General features: G+C 40.9%; 1 protein-coding gene across 1 annotated transcript in view; it reads right to left on the bottom strand.

Annotated features, from left to right (window-relative positions):
• LOC141154679 (uncharacterized) overlaps positions 1 to 13,558 on the bottom strand; it is a 92,652-nt gene that overhangs the window by 10,759 nt on the left and 68,335 nt on the right. Inside the window, exons 9-10 of the mRNA XM_073641001.1 lie at positions 6,555 to 6,625; positions 140 to 263 (exon numbers count right to left, since the gene is read on the bottom strand). Of these exons, the coding sequence (XP_073497102.1) occupies positions 140 to 263; positions 6,555 to 6,625 (195 nt within the window). The remainder of the gene's footprint in view (positions 1 to 139; positions 264 to 6,554; positions 6,626 to 13,558) is intronic.

Here is a 13,558-nt window from a genome sequence, read left to right as displayed (position 1 = left end):
AGGATAGTGGCTCTAATAATGGGATTAAGAGGTTTTGACAACGCCGGATTTAATCAAAACATCAATTCCTATGTGAGCCATCTCGCTCTCATTTCAGATTCCTATGTAAATGCTGTAGTCAGAGGGCTTTTGAGTTTACCTCCAGAAACTCCTCCATCTGTATTCTGAGCTCTTGTAGCTCTGGAGCAGCCAACGTCTGATGGATTGAAGCTATCCGAGACTGCAGCCGGTAGAACTCCTCCAACAAGCTATCTTCAGACAACCTAGGAGCAAAACCAGATCTGGTCAGACACATAAATAAACCAATGTGTCTGTATAATTACAGCTCAAAAATAACTTTCAAGCTCTTTTAACCTTCAATAGAACAGAAAGGAATCTAAAAAAGAATAATAAGGAATGTAACAACTCTGCTCCATGCCACTTACCGAACATAAAATATATTGATGTTGTTAGCATTTGCCATACATTGTCATTAGAATGACAGGGGAGTTTGCCGCATCCCAATTTATTACTAGGAAAAAATACAGGAATCAGCACTAGCATGCTTGAAAAAGGCTTCAATAGCTGAAACCTCACATGGGTTATTAAGAAGGTTCCATATTTTTTTTTACTGAACACATTTTTTTGCATAGTGCTGCTTCTTGTACTTTTTTTTCCTGGATTTATTATCTGACTGTTGGATTGGATCTGTTGGAGTGAGCACTGCTGATTAAAGTCCCGTGCTGCCTCCCTACTGAAGTACCTGATTCCTTACTAGTTATAGAGCCTAGAGTTCACAGAAATTGTACAATACATCAATAGGATACTAGGGGGCGTACAATCCTCGGTGCCTGCTTGAGTGTGCTGAGCCTGCCCCACCTTTGATTGATGTGGATGAAGCCCCTAGAAATCCATTCATCAAACAAAGTCAGAGAGGGAAACCTGATGACAGGTTCCCTTTAAAACGTAATAGCCTCCCTACATATGAAAATTCAGGTTAAGATTAGTTGAACACAATCTGCCAAAGTCATACACAAGGGGTTTCCTCAAGACCTTTCGTACTCCTAATTCCAAAACCTTTATGGAAAGTTGACTTCAATGTCACGTTTCAAGGTTTGCCATTGTTTGTGGACACAAACTTTATGCTTTTATTTTTACGCTTAGCTACTAGAAAAAATCTTTTACACTGATGTGTCCACCTTTACCTTTCCATAATTTTACAATTTAGATTAATTCCCAAGCAGACACATATATCATAAATAATACCTAACAGAGAAATGTAAATTTTTATTTTCAAAGTTGGAAGATAAGAGGAAAGTTAAGAAAGGACACATTTATTTCCTGGAAAGCTGGGTAACAACTAGCATCAATCTACATAGAGAAACAAACAAGTGATGGCACTGCCACATACACACTCTTCTGTGGTCAAATATCCACTAAAATGATCGCTTGAAGTTCAGCACATGGTGATTTATAATCCAATAGATAATAGGAAGTGAAGCCCAGCACACTTGCGTGGAAAGGATGACTTTTAAACTTTATTCTCCACAATAAAAGGTAAAATCCAGGACAAACAAGAACAAGGAATTCTGCTTTTTCCAGTTCATATTGCTAAAAACCAATAATCTTTATTGTAAATCCATTAAAATATAGAATGTACAGAACAGTTTTTCTGACGCTTTTAGAGTCGACCCGACTCTTAATTGATTTAAAGTTGGACTGATTCGAAACGCGTCAGAAAACTGTCCTGTACCTTCTATATTTTAATGGATTTACAATACCGATTATAAACCACCGTGTGCTGGACTTCAAACTATCATTGGACTTTATCAGTCTGGAGTGTCAACAGCTTAGTCCATGCACTTATCACCTGCAAGCTGGACCAACTTATGCACATCAAGCATGGGTGAGCTGTATCTAATAATATTATTCATCTACACATCCACTCAAATGCCCTCGTCATACCCAGTGGTGCTCAGGAACTGTGTAAACTTCAGCCATGTAGATAAAGATAATGCGGCACTCACCCCTGATACATGGACTTCTTTTACTGCATATTCATAGTCAAAAGAGGCAAAATACAAACATCAAAAGATGCAAAATAGAGACAAGCCACATGTTTCTATTTTGCATCTTGTGACAATGAATAAGCAATAAAAGATGGGAAAACATCAGTGGTGAGTGACGCATTATCCTGATATGCTGGAGCAAAGTGTCTACTGATGTGGATGCCACAATGGCTGTCACAGAAAAATTTGCTAATTTTTAACAATTTGAGAGCAGAAGATGTCTCAAGAACAAATATTTTCTAGTGATTTTTTTAAAATCCTCTTTGCAGACGTGTATTGCTTTGTGTTTCGTGTAAAGAAGAATTCAGAGCCACATGTTTTTAGCTGATGTGGAAAGGGGAGTTCAAGTTCAAAAAAGAAAACCATTCACTTATGTTCAGTTCCAGATATATATATATATATATATATATATATATATATATATATATGTATCATTATGGGTGACTTCAAACAACTGTCAGTGATCGCTTCCTATACACTACAATAAAGAGAATGGCTAAGACTTATAGATAAATGATTCCGTGATTTCTAAAAACCTCGCAGACACATCTGTTAGATGTGAAAGCGATACAGAATGTGAACCGTGGAAATATAGCAACATATGTAGAAAGAAAGCACGGCTGAAATCAGTAAGGGTATCAGAGGAAGGATGAATGCTTCCAGATCTGAAGCAGATCAAGTTTATACAGGGGTGAATTATATGATATACAAGCATTTTCTTAAAATGGATATCCAAGGAAATGAAGAAAATTCAGTGTTCATGTGGAAATAAGTCAGTCTCCCATCTAAAAAATTATGCACCAAAAAGCTTATTTATTGAACAGTCCTGTATATATTATGCTTGTGTAATACCATCTACAGTGGATATAAAAAGTCTACACACTCAAGTAAAAAAAAATCATACTAAGAAAAATTATTTTAGAACTTTTTCCATCTTTAATTTTACTCATAATTTGCAGAAATCCATTTGATTAACGAACTGAAATCATTCTGAGGGTAAAATAAAAATAACAAAACCTAAATGATGTGGTTGCATAAATGTGAACACCCTCTTATAACTGGGGATATGGTTGTGTTCAGAATTAGCCAATCAATTAACCATTTAAACTCATGTTAAATAGTAGTCAGTACATAACTCACATAATTTACAGGGATTCTGATTAACCCCATATAAAGTTTCTGTTCTTGTAGGATTTTCCTGACATTTTCTTAGTTACACTTTACAGTAAAACTCATGGTCTGTAAACAGTTTACAACACAGCAGAGGGATCTCATTGATAAAAGTTTGATCATGAGAAGGGTATAAAAAGAATTCCAAGGCATTAGAACTAGCATGGACACTGTGAAGAAGGTCATCAAGAAGTGGCTTAAATCTGGCACAAAAGTAAAGTTTCCTAGAACTGGACATCCCTCAAAAATTGCTGAAAAGACAAGAAGAAAATTTGTTTGGGAGGAGCGTACAGAAACATTAAAGAAGCTGCAGGAATTTTTTTGTGAGTACTCACTGTGTACTGCAAGTGAAAGCAATCTCCCATATTCTTCATATGTCTGACCTGGAGGTAGGGTGGCAGTACAGAAGAATTTTATTGCAAAGAAAAACATCCAAGCACGTGGGAAAATGTGTTATGGTTTGATGAGACCAAGGTTAAAATGTTTTGGTCATAACTACAAAGGGTATGTTTTTCACAAAGCCAACACTGAGCATCTCCAAAAGAACATCATACCCACAGTGAAGCATGGTGGAGGCAGCATTATGCTTTGGGCCTGTTTTTCGGCAGCTGGATCTGGGACTTTAATCATGGTGGGGAGAATCATGAACAGTTCCAAATATCAGTCAATTTGCGTCAAAACTTTCAGGCCTCCGTTAAACTGAAGATGAAGAGGAATTTCATCTTTTAGCATGACAACGACCCTAAGCTTTCCTCTAAATCAACATAAGAAGGGCTTCACCAGAAGAAGATCAAAGTTTTTGAATGGCCCAGCCACAGCCCAGATCTTAGTTCAATGGAAAATCTGTTGGTAACCTGAAGAGGGCGCTGTCCACAGGAGATGATCTCGCAGTCTGACATATTTGGAGCGCTTCTCCAAGGAGCGGGCAAACATTTACAATTCTAGATGTGGCATGCTGCTAGACATCTACCCAAAAAGACTGAATTCTGTCACAAATTCCAAGGGTACTTCAACAAAGTATTTGTGTAAGGGTGTGCATATTTATGCAACAATATTATTTTAGTTCTTTATTTTTCTTTTTCCATTTGAAAATATTTCTGTTTGTTTTTTTTAGTTGAATTGTACAGATTATGAAAGGCATGAAAGGTGGAAACAGTTCTGAAATGTTTCTTCTTGGTATGATTTTTATACATGACAAAAATCTGGCATTCTAACAAGGGTGTGTAGACTTTCTGTTTCCACTGTATATTCTATGTTTCTAGTACAGGACTTCCTTTCTTTGCAAGCCGAGGCAATATGGGTAATTGGAGTTCAGGCACAGAAAATGTAGATTTTCTAGGAAAATGAATGCTGTCAGCAGAATGGTCGGAATATCACAGCAGCTATTCTCTTCCCATTGAAAGAATACAGATGCTGTAAACAGTTGTCTTGTTTGGCTGGTGGCGCCTGGAAAAGTAGCATCTGGGAATTTGTAGTCCTTGTACCTTCTGTGCCGTATTCCTAAATCATTTTCTGCTTATAAAAGAAGTGTCTTTGGTTAGAACATGCTGCAAAACTGCGTGACAAAGCTGCACTCAGTTCACACAGATAATTTGTTTTTGGTGCAATCTGCCTAGAATAAAGGCCGGCTGCAGACGAGCATATGAAAATTGTCTGATTTTCACCCAGAAAATTTGGAGGATTCTCATCTAATTTTCATCTGTGTGTCCATTTTTTATGTCGGTGTGACATCCGTCTGCGATCCATTTTCTGACATCCAAATTAATCTGTTTTGTGTGGGATCCAATTTTTTTTTTTACGCACCCATAGACTTGAATGGGTAAGTCTCATCTGACGCACAGAAGAAACGAATGCACGCTATTTATTTTATGCACTTTTATAGCGCCATCATATTCCACAGCGCTTTATAGACACTATTATCACTGCCCCATGGGGGTTCGCAATCTAAATTCCCTGCAAAAGAAATGGCCAAAAAGCAACATTAGAAGCCCCGGTGTGAACACAATGCAGTTCCCTAACCTGCACGTATGAGTACACCAAAGCCAAATTTATGCTTTAACTAGCCAAATTGAAAAATGCTGCATTATAAAAGGGTAATGCTAGATTGCTTGTCACAAGTAAAGTATTTTAGGAATGCTAGGAGAAAATCTGTACAGCGGTTCAACAACCCGCTGGACCGACATCTGGCCTCTCACAAGAAAGACAGATCTTTCCTATCATCTGAGTAATATTGCCTGATCAAGGTGTACATTATATAAATTACATACATATATATATATATACATTATATAAATCTCATAAAAATAAAAATATCAAATAAATATATCTAAAAAACACCTGCAATGTTACCTCTGAGTCCTATGTGAGCTGGGCAGCTATGGACATGAGCACTGTACCAAGTCACATAAATAAAGCAAAGCCATAATTAACTATAAAACACATATAATATAAGAGGGCCACATAATGGCCAGGCAAATAGTATAGTGCCAGCATCCCTGGTAATAAGTGGCTGTGTGGGGGTTAATGTCGTTATGTCTGCTGATCTAGGGAAGTAAAAGGGGTTAATATCAATACTCTTATGGGTACATATGGGTACTCTACTACAGGGGAAATATCCCTGTTGATATAGGGCAGTGGAGGGGTAATGTCAGAATCTCTGGGGGTCTAAGGAACTAAAAATGGGTTAATAATAAGATACCTGGTGGTCTAGAGGAGAAAGTGGTAAATTCCTGCTTCCCTGGTAGTCTATATGGAAGTGCAAAAGTTCATGTAATAAATTCCTGGTTGTCTAGAATCAATAATAAACATGGTACTCATCTTTTTTCCTTTACAAAGGTTCTTTATAGATGCAAATTTTTACCTTGAGCCCAGCATTTGTAAAGTGCACAAAATATGTCACAAAGTACAAAAGTGGTCTCATCGAGTCCCTAGAGGTATATTAGCTCACAAGAAGAAGCGACTAGGTAGAAAGTCCAGCATCATCATATGCATTTGTAACATTTTTAGGGACACTTCTCCTTTGTAAAGTCCCTATAAAGCGCTGCCAGCATTTTTGAGGGGTCAATACCACAGTGGACTCCTATTAAAGCAATATCAGGTCGCACAGAACAACACGAGAAATGCAGCCATAATTGGAACTGAAAACAGATCAAGACGCTGTGTGTGAATACGACTTAAATCAGACAACTAAATCCAGCTCAAGACATTGCAAATGTGTGACCATAAATGATGCACGAGGTTAGACAGGATCCCTCAGAACAAACATCTCATATTCAAGAATAACTGTGACCCCAGTCCGGTAATAAGTGCAGATACATACAGACTTAGTGCACTTACTTGTTGGCACTGTGAACGTGTTGCAGTTTGTCTGCAAATGAAAGGAATCTTGGATCTTTTTTTTGGACTTCCTTTAAAAACAAAGAGAAAGTTAGAAAGAAAACATAATCTAAAGTAAAACCGCAGCACAAACAATGCGAGCGGCCTATAATGCCAAATCATTCGTTTATGACGTCTGCAGTGAATTCCTGTTTCTTTCTAATTAGTACTAAGTTGGCAAAAAATTAGTAACGGAACATTTTATTGTAAAATAATGGCAGTAATATAATGAGTGACGATAAATATGGCTTCCATTACAGCAGCCCAGCCTTTCCTGACTCCTAAAGCAACGCTTCACGAGTCAAAATGACTGTACCGCTAGGTAGAATAAAGTTGTGGATTCCAGGGAGACTGGCGGATGGTAAATGCAGGTGAAGCACCTACAAAACTAAAGGGGGTCCAATAGGAGTCTTGGTATATCCCCTCCCCTCATGTGTTTCCCCTTCCTTGCTGCAATACCTGGGCACTTAGGGTATGTGCACACGACGCCAGCGGACCCGATGAAGTTTTCCTAGGCAAAGCCGGCTTTTTCCTGAAGCGGCTTCGATGGCTTTTTTGCTGTCGTTTTTGTGGCAGCTCCACTGCCAGAGTCTTTTTTCCATAATTTAAGCTTCCTAGCGAAAGCTGCCCGAAGAATGAGCATGTCACTTCTTTTAACTGTTTCACGGTTTCCGAACCGTGAAGCGGTTAAAAGAAATAAAAAAAGACTGACCATGTGCACAGCGAAGTGTTTTTACAATATATTTATTTTTTTAGGTGGTTTCGCCTCGCTTTTTCAGGCGGATTCTAGGTGTAATCTGACTGAAACAGACTCTTTGTGTACAAACCCTTATAGGTAAAAGGTTATAGTGGCTTTGTAGCCAAAAATATGCCTCTATGCCTTGTGCATAAATCATCAGAATGGGGTAACCCGAAGATATCAGTTACCCTGGCATTATTACTCAGTAGAAACATGTAGGAGCAGTGACAGCGGAGCCATATAGTGGCCGACTGCTGAAAAATATAGTTCATGAAAATGGACATCTTGGTTTCAACACTCACTAGTGAAGCCTGAACCCCTAATGAACGGGATCTTAGCATACAACTGTTCTTTGACATGTTCCTGAAATGGATTCCATGACAGACCTGTCACACACGGGCCAGAGATACCAATACTGAGCTCTACCTGCAGAACGTGGCCTTAGGATTCTGCAGCAATGGAAACACGCTTCTATCACTATTCACCACCTGCCAATCGCACTTTCCTGCCCAGTTTCCTATAACACGCTCTAGGGTAATAATGGCCTGGCGCTGGTCTCATTCCTTTAGGTCCTGTAATTCCACCATAGTTGAGGTAAACTACAGTAGCTGTTGCACATAATGAAGTCTGATTGACTCCTGTATACAGTGCAGGACTTTGCTCTGCATATAATCAACAGGACCCTTATAGTAGACGCTCCAAAACTGAATATATTCATGTACTAAAAGTGCACTTTTGGGTTGTGTATCCATGTGAATCCAAAGCAAAGTGTTACTGCTGAGAGTGCAGTGCAGGAACTCATGGAAACGTGATTGTAGTATTACATGTAGAGTTGGTGCAAATCCTCTTACCTGCCGGCATCTGCGGCTCTTCTTTTGATTAGCTGGCCTGGAGTGATGTCATCGTTGCAGCATGACATACATGTGACATCACTCCAGGCCGGCAAATCAAAAGAAGAGCTGCAGACTCCGGCAAGTAACAGGTGGTGCTCCAGCTCCCATACAGAAGTCATAGACCACTATTGTGGCTGATACAATGTGACATGTGAATAGATTCACACCAGCTGTACTTCTGAGCAATAGACAATCCTATTTTATGTCCATGTGTCATAGTAAGTCTTACAGAGTTGTTTATATATATGCATTGGCAGAAAGTATTTGGGCCCTTAGCAGTCTAATAGCTCATCATAATGCACAATTCCACCTGCTTCTAATGTGGCAGTGGCCCGTTGTCTCTTGAGCCCCTGTTCACCAATGATATGTCCGCCCCTGTATATATGTGTGCATATGTGTGTGTGATGACTAGGTGTCCATATATTACTTGTCACGTAGTGACACTGAACACTCCTCACAGGCCGTTATATTACTATACAGGCTTCTACATTATGGCAGATTATATACCATTTGCTCCTGGAAACTTACTGTATATTTCAATGATTTTCCTTTTTAACCTGCTATAATTCCTGAATACATTGTTTTACAATCTAGAAAGATTTTCATCGTCTTGTTTTATCTGTAAGTAATGGCACACTCAGTGGTTTGCTACTGGGTTTTATTCCATTTCTCAGATTTTAAATCTTTATGGGAAAAAAAATGAATCACAAGATTTAACGAATGAGACGGCCACTTACAAACCTCTGAAAGCACCGACCATGGGCCCGTAAATCTCTATTCTAATACTATTCTAATGGAATACTGTATACAGGCGTGGTCTGGGGCATCGGGACACCGGAGGGCCCGGGTCCTCGGCAGGCCCCTGAGCAGGACGCACGAGGCCCGCTGATTAACATGGCCGCCGGTGCACGTGCACCGGGGCCCAGAGATGCAGGGGGGCCATTGCAGTGCGGCTGATGAGGGCAATCTGGCCTGCTTCTTGGACCCCCTGGCTCCAGGGGGCCCATGGCCAGATTGCCCTCATCGTGTGCGGCCAGGGAACGATCCCTCCAGCTCCACTGCTGACAGGAGGAAAATTGCAGCGGAGCTGAGGGATCCGACCTCTGCTTCCTGCCCAGCGCTTCCTCCCTGACACAGGCTTGCGCGGCTTGATGACGTCATCATGCAGCGCAAGCCTGTGTCAGGGAGAAAGATGCAGACAACGAGGATGCTGTGGGGAAGTGGAATGAGAGGTAAGTGTTGTTTTTTGTTTTTTTAACTAATGCACTGGGGTCTGGGGATGAGGGAGTGCAATATTGATGGAGGAGGTGGGGGGGATATGGCAATGATGATGATGGAGAAGGTGGGGGGAGATATGGCAATGATGATGATGGAGGAGGTGGGGAGGAGATATGGCAATGATGGAGAAGGTGGGGGAGAGCAATGATGGAGGAGGTGGGGGAGATATGGCAATGATGATGGAGGAGGTGGGGGAGATATGGCAATGATGGAGGAGGTAGGGAAGAGCAATGATGGGGATGGGAAGAGCAATGATGGAGGAGGGGGAGAGCAATGATGGAGGTGGGGGAGAGCAATGATGGATAATTATTTGGACGCTATATGCTGTTAATATCTGGTCTGGTCACGGTGTTGTGGTATTTATCTCTTGTACAGTATGTGGTAATATTCGGTCACTATGTGGTGGTAATATGTGGTCTGGTCACGGTGCGGTGGTGTTTCTCCCTAGTATGTGGAATTATTTGGTCGCAATATGCTGGTAATATGTGGTCTGGGCATGGTGTGGCAATATTTTTCCATTGTATGTGGTATTATTTGGTCGCTATCAGCTGGAAATATGTAGTCCAGTCATTGTGTGGCGCTATTTCTCCCTTGTACAGTACAGACCAAAAGTTTGGACACACCTTCTCTTTTAAAGATTTTTCTGTATTTTCATGACTATGAAAATTGTACATTCACACTGAAATCATCAAAACTATGAATTAACACATGTGGAATTATATACTTAACAAAAAAGTGTGAAAAAAACTGAAAATATGTCTTATATTCTAGGTTCTTCAAAGTAGCCACCTTTTGCTTTGATGACTGCTTTGCACACTCTTGGCATTCTCTTGATGAGCTTCAAGAGGTAGTCACCGGAAATGTTTTTCACTTCACAGGTGTGCCCTGTCAGGTTTAATAAATTGGATTTCTTGCCTTATAAATGGGGTTGGGACCATCAGTTGTGTTGTGCAGAAGTCAGGTGGATACGCAGCTGATAGTCCTACTGAATAGACTGTTAGAATTTGTATTATGGCAAGAAAAAAGCAGTTAAGTAAAGAAAAACGAGTGGCCATCATTTACTTTAAGAAATGAAGGTCAGTCAGTCCGAAAAATTGGGCAAACTTTGAAAGTGTCCCCAAGTGCAGTTGCAAAAACCATCAAGCGCTACAAGGAAACTAACTCACATGAGGACCGCCCCAGGAAAGGAAGACCAAGAGTCACCTCTGCTTCTGAGGATAAGTTTATCCGAGTCACCAGCCTCAGAAATCGCAGGTTAACAGCAGCTCAGATTAGAGACCAGGTCAATGCCACACAGAGTTCTAGCGGCAGACACATCTCTACAACAACTGTTAAGAGGAGACTTTGTGCAGCAGGCCTTCATGGTAAAATAGCTGCTAGGAAACCACTGCTAAGGACAGGCAACAAGCAGAAGCGACTTGTTTGGGCTAAAGAACACAAGGAATGGACATTAGATCAGTGGAAATCTGTGCTTTGGTCTGATGACTCCAAATTTGAGATCTTTGGTTCCAAACACCGTGTCTTTGTGCGACGCAGAAAAGGTGAACAGATGGACTCTACATGCCTGGTTCACACCGTGAAGCATGGAGGAGGAGGTGTGATGGTGTGGGGGTGCTTTGCTGGTGACACTGTTGGGGATTTATTCTAAATTGAAGGCATACTGAACCAGCATGGCTGCCACAGCATCTTGCAGCGGCATGCTATTCCATCCGGTTTGCGTTTAGTTGGACCATCATTTATTTTTCAACAGGACAATGACCCCAAACACACCTCCAGGCTGTGTAAGGGCTATTTGACCAAGGAGGAGAGTGATGGGGTGCTACGCCAGATGACCTGGCCTCCACAGTCACCAGACCTGAACCCAATCGAGATGGTTTGGGGTGAGCTGGACCGCAGAGTGAAGGCAAAAGGGCCAACAAGTGCTAAGCATCTCTGGGAACTCCTTCATGATTGTTGGAAGACCATTTCCGGTGACTACTTCTTGAAGCTCATCAAGAGAATGCCAAGAGTGTGCAAAGCAGTCATCAAAGCAAAAGGTGGCTACTTTGAAGAACCTAGAATATAAGACATATTTTCAGTTGTTTCACACTTTTTTGTTAAGTATATAATTCCACATGTGTTAATTCATAGTTTTGATGCCTTCAGTGTGAATGTACAATTTTCATAGTCATGAAAATACAGAAAAATCTTTAAATGAGAAGGTGTGTCCAAACTTTTGGTCTGTACTGTATGTGGTACTGTGGGTGTTGGTATAGTGGATTGTGTTGTGTATGGCGGTCATTTGTTCTCTCTGATATTAATTAGGAGAAGATTCTTTATTTCCTTACGTGATTAAATACTTGGAACAGGATGTAGTTACAGGGGTTCTCCAGGGAAAACAAGTAATCACCTCTCCACAGGATAAGTGATAAATTATTGATTAGTGGGGGTCTGAATGCTGGGACCTGCACTGATTGGTAGAATGTGGAGTTTTTATCCCCATTAGACTGGAGCTCATGTGCGCCTTGACCACTGATCCATTCATTCCCTCAGTGGCTGTTCTAACTTATTTCTGGAAGACCGAAAGAGAATGAATAGAGCTGCGGTCAGACGTTCCACCTGCCGCTGCATTTTAAAATGGGGATGTCAGGCAAAAGGTATTTTTGCCCGAGTTTTAAAAAATGAGAGATGTTTTTAAAAAAGAAAACCCCCCCACCCCCTATCCGTTTGTAAGAAGACATAGAGAACTGCAGTGCTGACCCCCACCCTAAGAATTTTTATTAGCGTCGTAAACTCTCAGTGTAGCACAGCTTCTAGCTCAAACTAGATTATTCCCTCCAAAATTGCCATTGTTTAAAAGCTTGTACAGTTAATGTAGAATTTAAAAAACGCACATGACGGTTACTAATCCAGGGAACACATTTTTGGAATGTTCACATCTGCCTGGTTACAATGATATATTTTTCATAACTGAGATACCCCCAGAAATCGATGAATTGGTTTCTTAGCTTCTGAGCATCATAGAGAGGTCCTGTTTAATATCCATCTGCATGAAAATTAGTGACGGCCAACATGATGTCTCCATCTTGGATGTGGGACCCCCCCCACACCAAGATATGAAATCTGAAGGTTTCTATGTTCTATGCAGCTGGGCGGTTTCACAAATCCGAGCCCCCGTGTGAGGTAGACAAAATGGGCGGTTCCTAATAATTTGGCCCTGTTACTAAAAAGCAAATCGGCCATTTTCAGGTCATTCTTCTTAGGGACGTCGAACGCACGCACATCACGCGGTGTAAGAAGAATCACCTCTAATTTCCGGGGAGCCGTCCCCCCCACAGAATCTGAGACCATCACCTTGTGAAGCAGGTTTTGCTATTACTTATCCCTTTTATTTTAATAACTGTTTATGCATACATGTAAATTGTCTCTTTTATAATATCTTGTATATATTTTGTAAACACTGCCCCCCTTTTGGGAGTAAATCATTAATTATTTACCAGTTTCTTTCTTCTTGTCCTATGTCGAGCAAACACGTTCCTCACTCGCTAATTCACGTTACCTACCAGGTACCCGATCCACCTGTTAAGCGATCGGTGGTGGCAGTATACCAGTATTTATGTGATATTGTGGTTTGAGGGTGGCTGGTCGGAGGTATATATACGTTCCTGGAAGGAACTGGTGGTATATATACGTCCTGTCACATCACGTGCCGCAATAGTCGACATAAATTAGAGCAGCTGCACCCGCGCTTATCCTCTGTCAATACCGTGTTTGACCAGCAGGATAAGGGGGCGCCAGAGAGCTGCAAGGTCTGACCCAAGAGTGGGTGTTGTTATCATGACAAATTGGTGGCAAGCGGTGGGATCATAGGACATTAGTGATCGGGTTTGAGCAATCATTCCTCTCACTAAAAACTTGCACAAAAGTTTTGAAGATCGAACTCAGTGTTTATTAGATCTGAGACAATACTGTATGTGTAACAGTTACCCCTACCCTTCTTCGTTTTTTCTTTTCTATTTTTATTTTGGTGATCATGGTCGTAGTTGGGGAGTCCTGGTATCACCAGCAGAAAAAGG

The sequence above is a fragment of the Phyllobates terribilis genome, unplaced genomic scaffold (genome assembly GCF_046119375.1).
Source record: "Phyllobates terribilis strain yellow unplaced genomic scaffold, ASM4611937v1 Scaffold_7__3_contigs__length_470593459, whole genome shotgun sequence".
Lineage (NCBI taxonomy): Eukaryota > Metazoa > Chordata > Amphibia > Anura > Dendrobatidae > Phyllobates > Phyllobates terribilis.
Note: the sequence above shows the minus strand (reverse complement) of the source record. Positions and strands in the feature narration are given on the sequence as shown.